At 34.3% G+C, this 17703-nt stretch overlaps 2 protein-coding genes across 2 annotated transcripts in view; both read right to left on the reverse strand.

The window, feature by feature from the left end:
- Positions 1–847, reverse strand: part of LOC131520567 (coagulation factor X) — a 10816-nt gene extending 9969 nt beyond the window's left edge. The window contains exon 1 of the mRNA XM_058744901.1: positions 661–847. The gene's annotated coding sequence lies outside the window, so the exon portion shown is untranslated. The remainder of the gene's footprint in view (positions 1–660) is intronic.
- A 1416-nt stretch (positions 848–2263) lies between these two features.
- igsf11 (immunoglobulin superfamily member 11) overlaps positions 2264–17703 on the reverse strand; it is a 98628-nt gene continuing 83188 nt past the window's right edge. The window contains exons 3-7 of the mRNA XM_058745105.1: positions 8757–8964; positions 6880–7035; positions 5449–5571; positions 4320–4467; positions 2264–3276 (exon numbers count right to left, since the gene is read on the reverse strand). Of these exons, the coding sequence (XP_058601088.1) occupies positions 2823–3276; positions 4320–4467; positions 5449–5571; positions 6880–7035; positions 8757–8964 (1089 nt within the window). The 3' untranslated portion in view covers positions 2264–2822. The remainder of the gene's footprint in view (positions 3277–4319; positions 4468–5448; positions 5572–6879; positions 7036–8756; positions 8965–17703) is intronic.

Here is a 17703-nt window from a genome sequence, read left to right on the forward strand (position 1 = left end):
TCTCATTGAATGTGAATAGTGGAGTCTACACACAACTATAAGAATATCGTTGGAATGACTTTTCCATTTGATGAACGATAAAAGTCAGGTTAGACGCCATATTGAATTTAACTCCAGTTCAGACTTGTTTTCACTCCCATCTATGATTAAATATGGCGCTAGCCTGAATGAAGTCTATAGTTATCATTATCCTTCTTAGTGTGAACAGGCCTTACGATATAGTTTAGAAAATTATTCTAACTCTGGGAGAACAAGGGAAGTTCACACCACAACTAACAATAACAACATACAATATAGTTAGAATCACTTTCAGAACTACTTTCTTTTCCAGCTGATGAACGATAGAAGCATTGACAGCCAATAGATAGATAGATAGATAATACGATAATACATATTATTATTGCAATTTGCTGTAGTTATTGTTCTTGGTGTGAACAGGCCTCAACAATAACGAAGAACTTTTAAATCATTCTAATTAAGTGAGAATAAGTTCACAACAATATCGTTGGAATATAGTTATTGTTCTTGTTTGTCTTCAGTAAACCTTTAAATGAATCCACTTAAACACCCAAAATCTCTCCATTTTTAAACAGAATACATTCAAGCGCAGATCTTTGTATTGTTTTTGATTTCTCTGAATAATCATGAGAATTTGCTCACCTTCTTGAGTTCACTGTTTGACTGGATTTAGGTCAGTCCAGAGGAGCTTCACTTGTACTGTTTCAGTGTTTCTGAAGACAGTTTTATCATGTTTCTCCAAATGAAACTGTCTTGATGATAAACAGCAGCAAACGGTCTTAAAAATCACTATTTGCACTGCACTTCAACATCGACCTTTAGACAGACCGTGTTTACACACACAACCTGCACAAACTCTCTTCAATCAAAATAAACACTTCGGCTGAACAGTAACGATTCAAAACTAAACCAGACCACTAAAAAAAAAAAAGTTTACTAAACAGATAAACATGCATTTTGTCACTTTTGTGAACTAACTGTAATCTGTTTTTCAGCATATTTACAGTGTTGGGGAAAGTTACTTTTAAAAGTAATGCATTACAATATTGCATTGCTTTTGGGGAAAGTTACATTTTATGAAAAGTAATGCTTTATGTTACTTTTGCATTACATTTTGTCACCTGGGCTGGGCTTGCTTATTTGTTTTTGATGACAAAAACCCCAAAGTAAACTGTAAAGGCCCTTTTACACCAAAAGTGAATTGAATAAGCCTCAGGCTGAAGGTCTCTGCACTTACACCCAATTTCTCTCAACACAGGGTCAGTCAATAAATGAAAAAAAAAAAAGTAACTTGCATTACTTATTTGAGAAAAAGTAACTAAATTGAAAAGTAATGTTACTTTACTAGTTACTTGAACAGGTAATCTGATTACAAAACTCGAGTTACTTTTAATGGTTTACCCCATATATAGGCTATACACGGTATATACTACTTTTAAAAGTAATGCATTGTGTTATTGCGTTACTCCCTAAAAAGTAATAAATTACGTTACTTAGTTACTTTTTATGGAAAGTATTGAATACACTACTTTTGTGTTACTACTTCTCATCTGGGCTGGGCTTGCTTGTTTGTGTGTAATGTGTTACTTGTTACTAGAAAAAGTAATCTGATTACATAACTTGCATTACTTGTAATGCGTTACCCCCAACACTGTATTTATATATATTTAAAGAAAAAACACAAGCGAGATTTGGGCAAAAGAATGTTTTAATTCACATTCTATTCTACAAGTAGTTACATTATTTACAGTATTTTTAAAAAAACAACCAAACAAAGCAACAAAATGAACAGTGATTGTGTTAATATCTCAAAAACATTTCTCAGTAATCCTTCATATAACATAGAGGACAGTACGCATCTACCTGTCTGAGAGCAGCACCCGATTGAAGTGGATCTCCTGTAATACTCCATGATAAGAGCTACACTATGGATTAGACTCTATCTGTAGTGTTTTAGAGGTAGACTACGGCTCTAGTCAGTAGTGTTGAATTAGGATTGTTAAGACAGATCAATGTAAGACTTTTCTCTCAAACAAAACTAAATTCAGCAGTCAAACCTCTGAAATCGAAGGCCACAGTCACTTCACCGTCAAACACTGCGGCCGGATCTGATTGGAGAAAATCCGCTTCAAATCTCACACATTTACAGCGGCGGCCCAAATGATTAGAAAACTAGTATTTTCAGCAGCTAAAAATGGTTTTAAGTCAGTTGTTTCTATCTTTTGCTGTAGTGTGTCAGTAGGAAATATCACTTTACATTTCCAAACATTCATTTTTCCATTAATAGTAATAATCCAGTGAGATTTTTCTTTGCTCCACACAGAGATCTGATCTGATCATCATCCAGTCTGTCTGGAATGACATGAAGAAACTGAGACGGACTAAATCCTCGATTATTACAATTAAAGGAAAAATGAATGTTTGGAAATGTAAAGTGATATTTCCTACTGACACACTACAGCAAAAGATAGAAATACCTGACTTCAAACCATGTTTTAGCTGCTGAAAATACTAGTGTTTTAATCATTTGGGCCGCCGCTGTAACTCTTTGATTCCAGTGTTAGAAAGCAGTAAGCCGTATTCGAATCAAACAAAGCATCATGCACATTCAGATATTTTCTCTGGAAGAGGTGAAGGGGTTGAGAAATTCGTGATTTTGGGGCCCTTGCAGCGAAGCCAGTTTATCGACTTAAAAAATGAAGAAACTAACAAGCAAACAGGCAATATGAAAAACAACGTAGGGCGTTAACGGAGCAGTTTTAGTTGGCATCAGCTGAACTCGGTTATAAAAGAGTTTTGTCGCGTCAGACGAGTGAACCGGCTCTGCTCTGCGCCGGCACCATGACGGGAACGGCGCCCATGCGCTCCAGCGTGGCTTGGCTCACGGCGAACGAGTGTGTGTGCTGCTGTCCGTGCGCCACGGCCGGCGTCGCGGCGGCCGGCGGGCGGAGGCTCAGCGAGCCGTTACTGCGGGCCATGACGGGTGGAGAGGGGGCGGAGTTTGTGGTGACCACCAGAGTCTTGGGCGGCGGCAGGGTGTGGCTGCCGTTAGCGTACGGAGCGTTTCCGGCGCTGAAGGTCTGCCGCGTGTCGCCGTTGTAGCGCGTGTAGGAGTTGGTGTCGTAGTTGGGTTTGGGGTTGTGCCAGTAGCGGCTGTTGTAGGTGTTGGTGGACGTCAGCGTGTCGTTTTCTGAAGACGAGGCGTCCGCTTGGAACGCTTTGACCGATGAGGATCTCTTCGGAGGGAGATCGTCCTCCCTGTGTGAGGCGGGATGGGAAGATTCAATTCAGCAAAGAAGTGGATTTTACATTTACAAACTGCTGTAAAATATTTCTGTGAAGCTAGCAGAGCAAAGTTTATGGGACTTTCTCATAATATTATTAATGTTTAATATATGTTCTCATATTGTTGAGAGGAAACATTCTTAGAACATTATTCTCGTAATGTTCTCATGATGTTATTTTTACTTTATGAATGTTACAACGCTGAGAAAACGTTCTGAGATCAACGTTATTTGTATCTGATGAAGATTCTAAAAACGTTTTTTGTAACCTTTACATAACATTCTAATTGCAACAAAGAAACCTGTTTAAAGTTCTTAGAATATTCAAAATAAACATTCAAATAACATTATATTTTGGGTAAAAATAAAATTAGTAGAATGTTTAAAAACACCTTTAAATAACATTCTAATTGCAACCAAAAAGCTGGGCATTTTAACATATCTTAGAATATAAAAAATTAATGTTATATTTTGGGTGAATAGAAAGTTAATAGAACGTTGTAAGAAATGTTTGTGTAACCTAATAATGTTATAATCACAAAAACAAACTGGACAGTTCTCACAACCACCTGGTTAATCACCCATTAGTGCAGACGCTAATATTGACCTTCCATGGAGCGAATCATTCTTTTGAGTCACTGAATCAATGAATCAGTCACACTCAGTTCATGATTCCTCAGTGAATCGTTCAGTAAATGTTCTTATTGTTATTGTTATCAGTTGAAATGCATCTGAGATAAAATTAAATATTAAACTTGAAAAAATTATAAGTGTTGCCTTGGCAAAATAACTGAAATAAAATATTAAATTTCACATAAAGTTCAATAAATTTAGCATACAATTAGAATTTAAAAAATGGGTTTTCCAGGCCTGTTAAGGTCATGGGAAATGTCTGGGAATATGCAACTGTCGAATTCTGCTGAAAAATATTTCATCAGCTACATATCCAACTTTTATAGAGTCACTGAATTAATGAATCGTTTGATTCTGCTGATGCTGGTCTTGTTGAAAAGTCACCTGATCTCATTGGGAATCTCCTCCTCCTCGTATTTGTTCTTGTTTCTCCAGTAGAAGAGCGTGACGAGCACCAGTAAAGAGCAGATGATGACCGCCAGAATGCCAGTGGCGATGGTTCCTGCGATCAGACCGACGCTCTGAGGCTGCGCTGTCACACAACACAGACAGAGAGACGGCTGTGAGATCTCATGTGTCTCTAATGATGTTTAAAGAGACATTTCAACGTGATGAGCGCTGTGTGATCTCCTAAAATCACTGGATGTAGCGCGCTATGATTTCCACAAAATTCCACGGATGGAATCACGGAATCTGATGTGGCATGTTAGAATTTGGCTGATTTTGGAGGAATACATTTCAGTTAATTAAGACATGCTTTTTGATTGCTTAAATTTAATTTCATTGCGATATGTCTGTGAATAATAAACCACAAAATATTATTGTCAAATACACACAGAAACTCAAAGGTCTTCACTGCAACCCATCAGTTTAGCTTAAAGAAACTGTGACAGAAATGTATTACTGTTATACAGTAGAATATACTTCTCAAAGTAACATTAATAAAAAATAAAATAATAATAATAGAGTTATTAAAAGTTTATTTTTAAAGTAATATCACTATTTTTCTTCCATGTTTTAATTTGAACGGTAAACCTCTTTTATGTAGCGATTTGTTTGCCAAAAAAGTACTTTTTTATTTGATTACATTTTAAAAAGTCATTTAGTTCATATCTTTCATGCCTTTATTTGATTACTATAGTTTTTGATAAGAAATGTTTATTTATACTGAATCGTACATATATATATATATGATGAAATAAATAAAATATACGAATTAACCAAATAAATAAAACACCATGAATAAAACAAATCCATGCAAATGTAACTTTTTAATAGTTGGGTAATTATTGGGTAATTGTAAAAATTGTAATAAACTATTCAAATGCAAAATTTGCGTGAATTCAATTGATTAGACATGCTTTTTGATTATTAAAATGTAATTAAACCAATTAAAAAATTCACATTTAAATGGAAAACACAGAATATATGAAATAATAAAACAGAATCTGTGGAAAAAATCAAATGGATTTCGTAGGGTCTTATGAATGAGCATCCGCGGCTCCAGACTTACGTGCCACGACCTGCAGGTTGAGGACACAGGTGCTCTTTCCGATGGCGTTTGATGCCATGCACTGATACAGTCCAGATGTGCTGGTGCTGATGTTCCTCAGTGTGACCGTACCCTGCATCTGATCTGAGCAACACAAAATAACACACAACGCCTCAGTTAGTAAAACATCTCAATGACAGGAATACGTTAACAGGTCACAGGTATCAATAAACTGACAATGCAAGAAAGTGTCCTGATGTGAAAACATTAACAGATGATAATGAGAACATTAAATGAGCTGAAAAATTACATATTGATCAGATTGTGCTTAAATCATTTCAACCAAATAAGAAACAAAGTTTACATGACCTGACATGTTCTTGGCTTATTAAAATAAAGACTACTGTACTATGAAATCACACTCAATAACATAACACAGACTCTATATTTAAAAAGGAAAATTAAAACTAGAAAAATCATTTTTGTGAATCATTTTGTTCTGGAAGAGTACAGAGTGGTTTTGCAGTTAAACTAATGGCCTCTAGACGGCAGTATGATCGCAGTTTTGCACCACAACTGAATCTGTTCCTGTTTGAGAAAGTAAAAATGTTTCTCACAGCTGTGAAAGCTTTTTGAGGCCAAAGCAGATTGATTTATTAAGCATAAAAATATAACAGCCGTCTTTAGAATAAGGCTACTGTATACCATACACAGACATTCAACTTCTTTATCAGAAATAATAAAAAAGTTTGTTGTTTGTGCTTCCAACACTTTGTCAAGGGACTTTTCTGACCCACACACAAATGCCCCAAAAATACAGTACAAACAATAAAATTGTGAAATATTACTACTATTTAAATTATTATTAGAAAGTTCAAAAGAACAGCATTTATTTGAAATAGAAATCTCTTGTCTTTATTGTCACTTTTGATCAATTTAATGCATCCTTAACGAATAAAAAAAGTTTCCACAAAAATAAGAAACATCAGAAATGTTTCTTGAGCAGCAAAAGCATATTAGAATGATTTCTGAAGGATCATGTGACACTGAAGACTGAAGTAGTGGTGCTGAAAATTCAGCTTTGATCACAGAAATCAATTACATCGTACTATATATTCACATAGAAAACAGTTCTTTTAAATGGTAAAAATATTTCACAAATTTACTGTATTTTTAATCAAATAAATGCAGCCTTGGTGAGCAGAAGAGGCGTCTTTCAAATCTATAAACAAATTGCAATGACTAAGTGTATTGTAAATAGAGTGCATTTTGATGGATTCTGTAGCCTTATTCTAAAGCGTGGCGTTCGGAGAGAGCGGGTCAGGTCACCTCACACACACACACACGGTGGACCGGGGGGGTCAGAGGTCACACCACAACAGGAGTCAAGAGCTGCGCATTTACCCGAGAACGTGGGGCAAAACGGAATTCCCACGGGCAGGGGTTTAGTACCTTGCATGGCATTGTGGGGCAGTTTGGGTACCGACTCCAGTTTTTCCCAGGCGTAGGTGGGCGTCGGGATGCCTTCGTCCGAACCACACAACAGCATCACATCGCTGCCCACATCCAGCGAACCCTGAATCCGACAGGACGGGGTGGACGGAGGAACTGCAGTGCACAGAGAGAATGAAGATCAGCAGCATATACTGTGTGCTTCTAATAACCTGCAGAACAGCTTGTGTACTAGACTTCATGCCAAAAGTGTGGTCCTGTGAGACAATGTCAATGTCTGAAGGTCACATGACAACACCAACATGGCAGATGTAGTATGTTTGAATTGCATTCATATTACACACATGCATACTATATAGAACACACTTTTAAAGCAAGTTCTTAAATGCACTCAGGATGTGTTTTTAGACCAGCTGAACTAAAACTAAAACTGAATTAAAAATAATAAATTAAACCAAAATAGTAATATTTAAAAATTAAATACATAAAATGACAAGCACATTACAAGTTACAAAGAAATAAACTAGAAATTAAAAATAAAATTGAAAATACAAAAAAAAATGCAAAATATAAATAAAAACTATAATAGTAAAAAATAATATTGAAATAACATAAACTGAATAAAAAATGAAACCTAAATAGTAATTAAAAATCTAATAAAACAGAAACGTTCATTACAAAATTCCTAAAAATTTAACTAAAATAAAAACTGAAAATATAAAAGCTAATTCAAATTTTATGTTTTTATAAATCTGAAATAACACTAAAACAGAATAATAAATAAATAAATAAGTAAATGAAACCTAAATAGTAATTAATAGTAAACTGACAAGTTCATAACAAAATTACTAAAAGTTAAACTGAATAAAAACTGAAAATATCAAAATATAAATAAAAAACTACAATAGCATATAAAAAATAACACTAAAACCACACTTTCTTTCCTTACCTCTCTTTTGTTATATAGTTTTGCTTTTGTAAAGTAAAATGATGCTGGTAATGTTATGTATGCAATATGTTTTGTTTCCCATATTATATCTGAAAATAAGCCTATTAAAAACTATTAAAAACACATTTCAAAAGTACTAAAACATTAAAAATGAAAACAAAAATGTAAAATATAAAAATAAAAGCTGATTCTAAATATAACTAAATCTATAATAGTACATAAATACTAAAATAACACTGTTTTCGGATGTAGCTTATTTAATCCAATTTTGTGTTAAAAAAAGTTACCATCAAATTATAATAAAACAAGTCGAGAAAGAGATATTGAAATAGTTGTTATATTGCTCTCTGGTTCATTCATCACACTGGAAACTGAAGGTCAAGTGCACTGCATTGTGGGATACAGTAATCCACACAGTGCGTTTTGCTGCATACTGAACATCATGGTAAATGAAGGAGATTCACGCATACAGAATACTCTGCACTGTACACACACTACTGTACATACAGCAGACACACTAATGACATCTGAAGAGTAATATGTGACCTTGGAGCACAAAAGCAGTCATAAGTAGAACAGGTATAGTATACAATACACTGTATAGGTCAAAATCGATTTTTCTTTTATGCCTAAAATCATTAGGATATTAAGTAAAGATCATGTTCCATGAAGATATTTTGTAAATTTCCTACCGTAAATATATCAAAACGTCATTTTTGATTAGTAATATGCATTGCTAAGAACTTCATTTGAACAACTTTAAAGGTGATTTTCTCAATATTTAGATTTTTTTGCACCCTCAGATTCCAGATTTTCAAATAGTTGTATCTCAGCCAAATATTGTCCGATCCTAACAAACCATACATCAATGGAAAGATTACTACTGGTTTAGTGGTCCAGGGTCACATATGTGTGAGTGACTGCTCACCCAGCACAGTGAGGCCGATGACGCCGATATTGCGCCCCCCGCGGTCAGGCAGGTTGTTGACCAGGCACTGGTACGTCCCCGTGTCCGACAGCTGCGTGTTATTGATGAAGATCGAGGCACTTGTGCTGGGCATGGTGGAGACGAAGCCCACGCGCCCGTTCATGTGATTGGCTAAACTGAAGACCTGCCCGCCCTGATAGATGATCACCTGCCAACAACACAAACACAAACATAATCACAGTTCATTTATGCTTTATGCAGGTTCTCAGGTCAAACAGATCATGCATAACACTGTGTGCACTGTGGACTGCTAATATGACTATTGAATCAAGCAAATGCATGTGTGACCCTGGAGCACAACAGCAGTCATAAGTAGCACAGGTATATTTGTAGCTAGGGCTGTGACGGTATGGGATTTTTTCTTATTGCGGTGAAGAATCAACAAATATCGCAGTTTGGCGGTTAATCGCACGTGGATGAATAATGTTCTGAAGAGTAAGTGTGGCAGTCAGTCACCGCACCGGTGTGGATATTTACTGTAGCCTTCGCAATCACAGATACTAGTCTAAGTCTTGGAATATATGACCCAAATAAGAATTTTCACCGTATATTGTCATCTGAACAAGTAAGTAACAAGTCTGCCACGTTTGTTCTGACCAACTGAGGAAACAAGCATTACCATAAATCGCGCTACCAATGGTGATTAAATGTAACAATCGGTTTGATCATATCACATCAAACCGTGCAAATTATTATTATTGTTATACTTTATTCTCAAATTATTAATGTTAACAACATCAGCATTGCGTGACTATGAGTATAGTGTGTATTAGCGTGTAGATTTCAATTTCTGTACAGTCTAATATCTAATTGTCATACCATTCGAATTTCATATTAAGAAATTCTTTTAACCCAAAAAGCAAATTATGCTCCCTTCGAACTGGTTTTCTTTAAAATACAAATCTTGCGTAATTCCACGTTGGCTATCTGTAATCAGAAGCACATTTAAAACTGGAATATAATTTAATTTCATTCACATGTGTTTCATAAACACATAATCCTTTCTGGATCACAATCCGCCATCAAAATTATTTTTTGAGATTTAATTATTCCAGCTGCTGTGAGAAAAGGCTATAAACGATCCGCCACCTGCAGGATCCTCACCTGCGACAGCATACTAGCCGGGACAACTTCTTTATGTTTACAGACGTGATGTAATGATGCAGTGACATGCTCGAATTTCCCGCGAAAACCTACCCGTACCACTCAAATTAGAAAACATTATTATAAGCTAACCGTTGTGAATCGGGCTAAAGCAAGGTGATAGTTTTGAACACTGGCTGGTTATGAACTTGCTCAAATATTGATTTTGGATCATTTTTAACCAAAAAAAAAAAAGTTACGGACTGCAGCTTCAACTAAATAAAAATGAGAAATGCTTTGGCAAGTAGCTAAAATAAACAAAGTTTCAGTTTTTATATATTTTATTTTATTTCAAGTAGGGGTGTCCCCGACTAAGGATTTTCATAGTCGAATCGGAATTTTCAAATCATGCCGATAGTCGACTGATAGTCGAATCATATATTTGGGGGCGGGGCAAAATACATTACGAAGAGTCAAATCAGACATTCGACAGTCATGAATACACAGGGAAAATGTGTAACGGACGCCCAGATACAAACGGGGTAAATAATGTTTTATGTTTTGATTAAAAGATAGTTAACATTAGTCAGCGAAACCCTTAAGAATTCACAAATTTAAAAAATTTTTTTTTTTTTTTTTACAATAGTGCTCTCATTATAATGTTATGTGAGTTATAACGTGCATTTCTGTTTTGAGCTGTGCGCGCTGAAGAGGACCAGTAGAATGGCATATGATAGCCGGTTTTTAATCAATGGGATTTAACTCATTTATCTCACACAGAATACGCTTCGTTATTTATATAACATAAAGTTAATATTATGACTTATAGGCTATCTGCACAAAATGCCCCGAATGCACATGAACGCCTCTGCGCGGCTATGAATGAACTCCTTTTGTGGACGCGTTCTTCACACAATAAAATGCAGAAACACAACTAAACACTAAAAAAAAAAAAAAAATCACAGCATTTTATTATAATAGTGTTCTCATTATAATGCTATGTATATGACAGTGCCAGTCATAGTTATTAATATTCTGCATTGTGTGTGCTCCTCTGTAGGTGACGGATTAGAAAGCGAAATAGGGGAAGTTGGATTTATGCACGCACATTAATATTTATTTAAAGCTTATTTCTTTTAAGATTCTTATTTACAGCTTCTTTCTTTTAAGATTCTTAATTACAGCATTATCATAATAGGCTGTATATTAACTTATTGGAAGAAAACCGGTAGTTCGATGTGAAATCAGACATTTGATCACCCCCATATAGCCAAAATGGCATGATCATAACCACCCGCGAATATTCGACTGTGAGATTAGGAGTCGAATCAGGCTTCTCGAATCGAAGCATTGAATCGTCGACACCCCTAATTTCAAGTAATAAAATTACTTGAAATGAATTAGATTTTTATTTCAGTTCATATTTATTTTATGTCAAGTAATGAAGTTTGATTGTAATTTTAGTTAACAGTAATAAAGCTGGACAAAGCAAGTTGTGTTATATTTGCAAGACAAATTTCTTTTTTATTTTCTTTAGAATAATGTGCAATGATGATTCAGTCCCAAAAAGACCAGGAACATGAATTAAAAAGTAAATTTTGATGTGTGATGTTAAAAAGCGAGTGTTAACATGTATATACAAGGATGCATTTTATTTTCAAAATGATTAATTATTGAAATTGTTTAATTATGCATCATTTTGAGCAAAGCTTTGGTCAGTCTGAGCGTCAGCATGTCCATCAGACGCTCGTGTAGAAGAAGAGCTGCTGGAATATTCAACACACACAGAGTATAAAGCATTTTTAAAGGACTTTGATCTTTGTTAGAAGCTTCTGTGATCTGCCACATTAAAAGAAACCTGCTTCAGTGTGTGTGTGTGTGTGTGTGTGTGTGTGTGTGATCATGGGAGGGTTTCAGTGGCCTTCGAGAGCCTGAATGATCACACACACACACACACAGTGTTTTTGAGCCGCAGTAAATGATGCTGTCATGGACTCTGAGCTTCTTACACACAAATGAACAGGCAGCACTTCAGCTGAGATGAATCAAGACGAGCCCCGCAGCCAGTGTGTGTGTGTGTGTGTGTGCGAGATATGAGCTGTGTAATAAGAAAAGATGGGAGTGATGTATAGGTATACATGTCAGAAAAAGAAAAATGAGTGTTGCTCTAATGCATGTTATCAGCCGCCTAATTCTTCATCATAACGTCTCAATAGTGCACGTTATGGATGAGCTCTTATTAGTGCTGTTTGCTAAGCCATGCATCACTAGTGCTCACAGCAGCTCGCTAATATTTTCTGAATATTAATTATCTTTTAAGTCCCTACTGAGCAAAGGCGACAGTGACCAATCACAAATCAGTATGCAAATATGACACTGACATCATCACTGTCAGCTCAAGTAGTTCGATTTTGAGAGTGAAAACTTTAACAAAGCAGATTCATTGGAAGCTTTTCAAGCTTTAATCTTTAATTTGAACTTTAATTGAAATAAGTACATTTCTTAAATTATGGATAAGCTTTTATTAGTATGGAAGCCCATTTCCACCAGATAAAAAAAAAACAAAATGGTAATATTTTCTTGTAATTCTGAGATGTAAATTGAAAATTCAATTTTTTTTCCCCTTGCAATCCAAGAATGCATATCTCACAATTAAGAATTGTTTATATAATTTGAAAAAATGTCAGAAATGCAGAATTGCAGTAAAAAAAAAAACCTAAATGTCTTACTAAAACTAAAACAAAACAAAAAATGTTACTTGAAATAAAATAAACAATGAATGAGATGAATAATACAATAAAAATAAAAAAATCTTAAATTTATTTTAATTGCATAACTGAAATCAAAATGAATAAAAACTATAAAGACATTAAAAAACGAATACAAATTAAAACAGCAAAATTACTAAAACTTTAACTAAAATGAAGGTTACTTTTTTAAGGTGTCCTTGTTACAGTGTAATTATTCATTTAAGTACTGAGTAATATTAATTAGCTACATATACTTACTATATGGTTAGGTTTCAGCTTAGGGTTACTTGCATGTAATTATGCATAATTTATTGTTATTATAATAGGAAGTACATGTAACACATGTAACAAGAACACCTTAAAATAAAGTGTTAGCAAAATTAAAATAAAAACAGAAAATGTAAAAATAGAATAATTCAAAATATTAATAAAAACTTTAATAGTATCTCAGTGATACTAAAATAACCCTAAAGAGCCAAAACTAAGCAGATTTCCACACACTGGTTTGCAGTGAGATGAAAGGAGGTCATCATGTGTGTGCAGATGGTCATCAGCGCTAAGAACTGACTTGGCTCCGGCCACATCACAAGCTGCCAATCATTAAGCCCCTCCCCCTGACATCCCCTCTGCTCCGCCCTCCATTCAGTCTCTTCACTGATTCAGTCACTTCATGACACGCTTGTAGAGAAACATGCATAAATATGACAGCATAAAATATTCTTAATATGCAAAATAATTTTACTAGGAATAAATGCAGGAACTAGCTGAACTTGCAAATGAACAAAGCAGAAAGGATTTGGCGTTGAACCTGTACACACACGTCTTAATCTGCCGCTGAACGCAGAAGATTACAGCAAACACAGACGGACGTGAAGAGATGGTGATGTGATCAGAAGCAGGTCAGACGGGCTGATAGCATGTGTTTTATCATGAGCTCAACATATGCTAAAGAGACGCCACTGTAAATCCCTCACCTATATGAAGCGCTGAGCATGCTGGGATACAGCCGACATGCAGATGCACGGCAGTTGCTCCTAAACAAATTCAAAGCATTCATATTTTTGTCACACGACTTTGATTATGGGAATAAATAATTTTGCATTTTAAATCAAATTTTGCAAAAATGTCTTAATTTTTGGAAGCCAGATTAAAAGGTGAGTTGAAAGGAAACTTGAACATCAAAAACATTAGAAATATTGACTTGGAAACTAACTGAAGTACGTTTAAGTACTAAAATTACTAAAACTGCAATAAATAATATTAATATAAAAAAACAAATTTTTCTTTTTTGTTTTTAATATTTCTATTAAAAAATTTCCATTAAGCACGACAAAATTACTAAAACTTCAACTTTATTAAAACTAAAATTAGAACAATAAAAGTTCATTTAAAATATTAATGAATACTATAATGGTAAATAAATAATAATAAAATAACACTGTTTGGCATCTAATTATGCTGATTAGATAATAGTGTAAACGGATGAAGTGGACCAAAAATAAAATCTAAAAAGTTGAATAAAATAAAAATAAATTACATAATATTACTAAAAATTAAACAGATGAAGTGGGCTAGAAATAAAATAAAATCTGAAAATTTGAATAAACTAAAAACAATTCACATTACAAAATTACTGAAACAAACCGATGAAGTGGACGAAAAATAAAATAAAAAAATTCAAAATAATAATAAATACTGAATTACTATAGTATATAAATAATACTAAAATAAGTTTTTAGCACCTAATTTTCTGAAAAACTGATTAGAAATACAATAATGTCTTTTGAATTTGTCAGATAGCGTGTGTATGTGTAGCTGTATAATTATGGTGTGTGTGTGTGTGTTTTGTGCTTGTGTAACGAGCAGCTGTTGTGTCCTGGCCTGTGCAGCTCTGGGTTAATTAGTGCAGAAGATTCGTTTGTTGTGCATGTTATGTTGAAACAGTTGGAGGCAGGTGTGTATGTGTGCGTGTGTGCGCGCGTTTAGGTCACATACAGAGTTACAGACAGGTAAGTATATGTGTGTGTGTGTGTGTTTGGGTTATCTTCACAGAGTTACACACAGGTAAGTGTGTGTGTGTGGGCAGCAGGTGAATAGGGTTTGGCCTGCAGTCATTCATGAAAATAAATCAGACGGAATCAAAGGCTGAGGCCATAAACCTGCGCTCTGTGTTTGAAGCCCAACTAAAGCTCACGCCGCTCATGTCCGAGGCCAAGCATTAACATGAGCGTGTTACCCAGAGGGCAGTGCACAGATGTGTGCGTGGACAGTACAGGTAAAGAAAAGTCATCAAGATGAGTTTGCAGCACGTGAACCTCAATGCATCTCAAACCAACCCAAGTGTGTGTTACTTTCCCAGCTAACAGAAATCTGTTCTAGCAATGTTTTGCTAATGTACACATTTATGAAAACATTACTTTTGATTCTCTGAATTCTAGTTTTTTAATGCTTGGTTATGCAAATGTAAATTGAACATTCCATTGTATCATCTTCCAAACATTATGGGAATGTTACTGTTGGACGTTCTCTGAACGTTCTGAAACAAGTAGCAACATTTAAAAAACATTTAGACAACATTTAGACAAACACTTGCCAGTGACTTGAGAAAATTTACCTGCCATAAATAATTTTGACCAGCCATGAAACTGTATGTGTTTTATTTTGTTAAAAAACAGGCAGAACAAATTAGTCAAGTCAAGTCACCTTTATTTATATAGCGCTTTTAACAATACAGATTGTGTCAAAGCACTTAACAGTATCAAATTGGAGGATAGAGTGTCAGTAATGTATAATGATAAGATTAAACACTCAATTTTCAGTTAAAGGCATTTCATTATTGAATTCAGAGATGTCATTGTCTAGCTCAGTTTAGTTTAAATAGTATCTGTGCAATCAAATCGACGATAATCGCTAGAAAATTAAGTGTCCCCAACTGAGCAAGCCAGAGGCGACAGCGGCAAGGAACCAAAACTCCCTCTGTGACAGAATGGAGAAAAAAACCTTGGGAGAAACCAGGCTCAGTCGGGGGCAGGGAAATGCATCTAATTGCAATTGTTATTAAATGTTTGTTTGCTTGTTTATTTATTTATTCATTTATTTATTATACAGAATCAATTATTAATATTAAATACTTATAGTGACATTTATTTTTGTTATTTTAATTTAAATAACTAAAAATAATAATCATAATTATTATATTATTAATTATTAATAATACATATATAATTATTAGTAGTATTATTAATAATAGTAGTAGTGATCAATAGTAGTTAATCAAATTATTAAAAAATAAGGAAATATAAAATAAGGTAATATTTACTAATAATATTATTGATAACAATAAAAATGTTTTAAATTGTATACTTTTAATTTATAAAATAATAATAATAATTTATTTAACAATAATTATATAATAATTATAATATTTATTAGTTTTAGTATTTTAATATTTATTAATATTAGTTATTTAAAGTAAATAAAAAACAAAACAGCAACAACAATAATAATAATAATAATAATGCATTCTCAGGCATTGTTAGAGTTAATAGAAAAGTTACTGGCCAAATGGGAGCAACACTCTTTCATATACTCATCAACACTAATTTTTACTTGCATTTGGTGCTTGGCGAGTGTTAATTTTAGGCCTTGTGTGATTATACCTGCAATTTTTAAAAGGCTTCAAGTGTTGCTGATCCAATCCGATTTTAGCACCGTTAGTCGTGCCGAGTTGTTCAGGTGTGAATTTTGACCTTTTGTGTGTAAAATCAGCTCTAGCTCTGAATAACTACAATAGCAAATATGTGATGTATGAAACTGCTTGCAAAGCTGTTCTCTAATTAGCTTTCAGAAAAATAAAGAAAAAGCTACAAACAACACTGTGCAGCTTTACTTGCGTGTAATTGACCGTTCTCAACGAGGTAAGTCTCATTAGTCTGGTACTAATGAACATGCTGCTTGATTATATTATACTATAGTAGTCATAAACAAACAATCATTAGAACAGCCTGCGAAAATAATTACGGCTTTTTTCTGGTGCCGTGACCCGGGTTTGCAGTTTCTCTTGATCTTGCTTGTTTATTTGCCATTTCAGTATTAATACTCCAGCAGTAAACATGGGAATGTTTGTGGTCATTCTGGCGCGTGTTTACAGGGTGCTGAACTGCATCCGTGCACAAAGTCAGATGACGGGCATGATGTAAGTAAATGAATCACTGGCTCCATTCCAGCGCCTGACCTACACGCTCATGATTTCTGCCTTTCTCTTCAGCTTTCTCAGTCCGTTAATGAACACAGGGAAGGTGCAAAATCTCAACAGGAAGTTTACAGTCACATGCTGTCTTGAAAGAGAGACTTGAGAGGGAAAAAAACGAATGTACTAAAAGTGGAAACTATGAAATGTGAAAAAGATTGTTTTAACACTCAATCAACACTGCAAGCAACAAAATTACATCATTCCTATTCAAATCAGTGAAGGTGTCTATACTTGAACTCGCATTCAAGCAAATTAATGTGTTAAAAAGAAAGATTCCTAATAATATCATTGCTCACTTTTCATTTTCCAATTAACCCTCCCAATGCATTCAGGTCAGATCTGACCCAAAAATGACAAAATAATAAAAACACATTGAAAATGTGTAAAGATTATAAAAAAAAACGCATCATTTATTTTTTCCTGATTTTTTAAATGACGTTTTAAGAGATATAACCATTTAAAAAAATAGTAACACCTTTTGCATTCTGGGTCAATTTTGACCTGAGGCTTTATGCATGATGTTATTTAGACTTTTTGTACATCTTGTACATCATTTTGTACATGGAGCTAGATTAGTCTCAAGAATACTTTTGTAAATTATATTTAGCCTATTTTCCATAAATCACACACTTTTGGGACTGAATTTCACTCCACCACCAAATATTGATGAACCACTGCAGCATGAAAAATTGATCTTTTTCATCTGAAAGTCCATGTTTATGCAAGTCAAATGAATATACTTTGTTTGAAAACCATTCAGAGTAATATAGGTGTTGTTTTGTTGGAAAATGAATATGCAGGT

Source organism: Onychostoma macrolepis, chromosome 15, assembly GCF_012432095.1.
Source record: "Onychostoma macrolepis isolate SWU-2019 chromosome 15, ASM1243209v1, whole genome shotgun sequence".
Classification (NCBI taxonomy): Eukaryota; Metazoa; Chordata; class Actinopteri; order Cypriniformes; family Cyprinidae; genus Onychostoma; species Onychostoma macrolepis.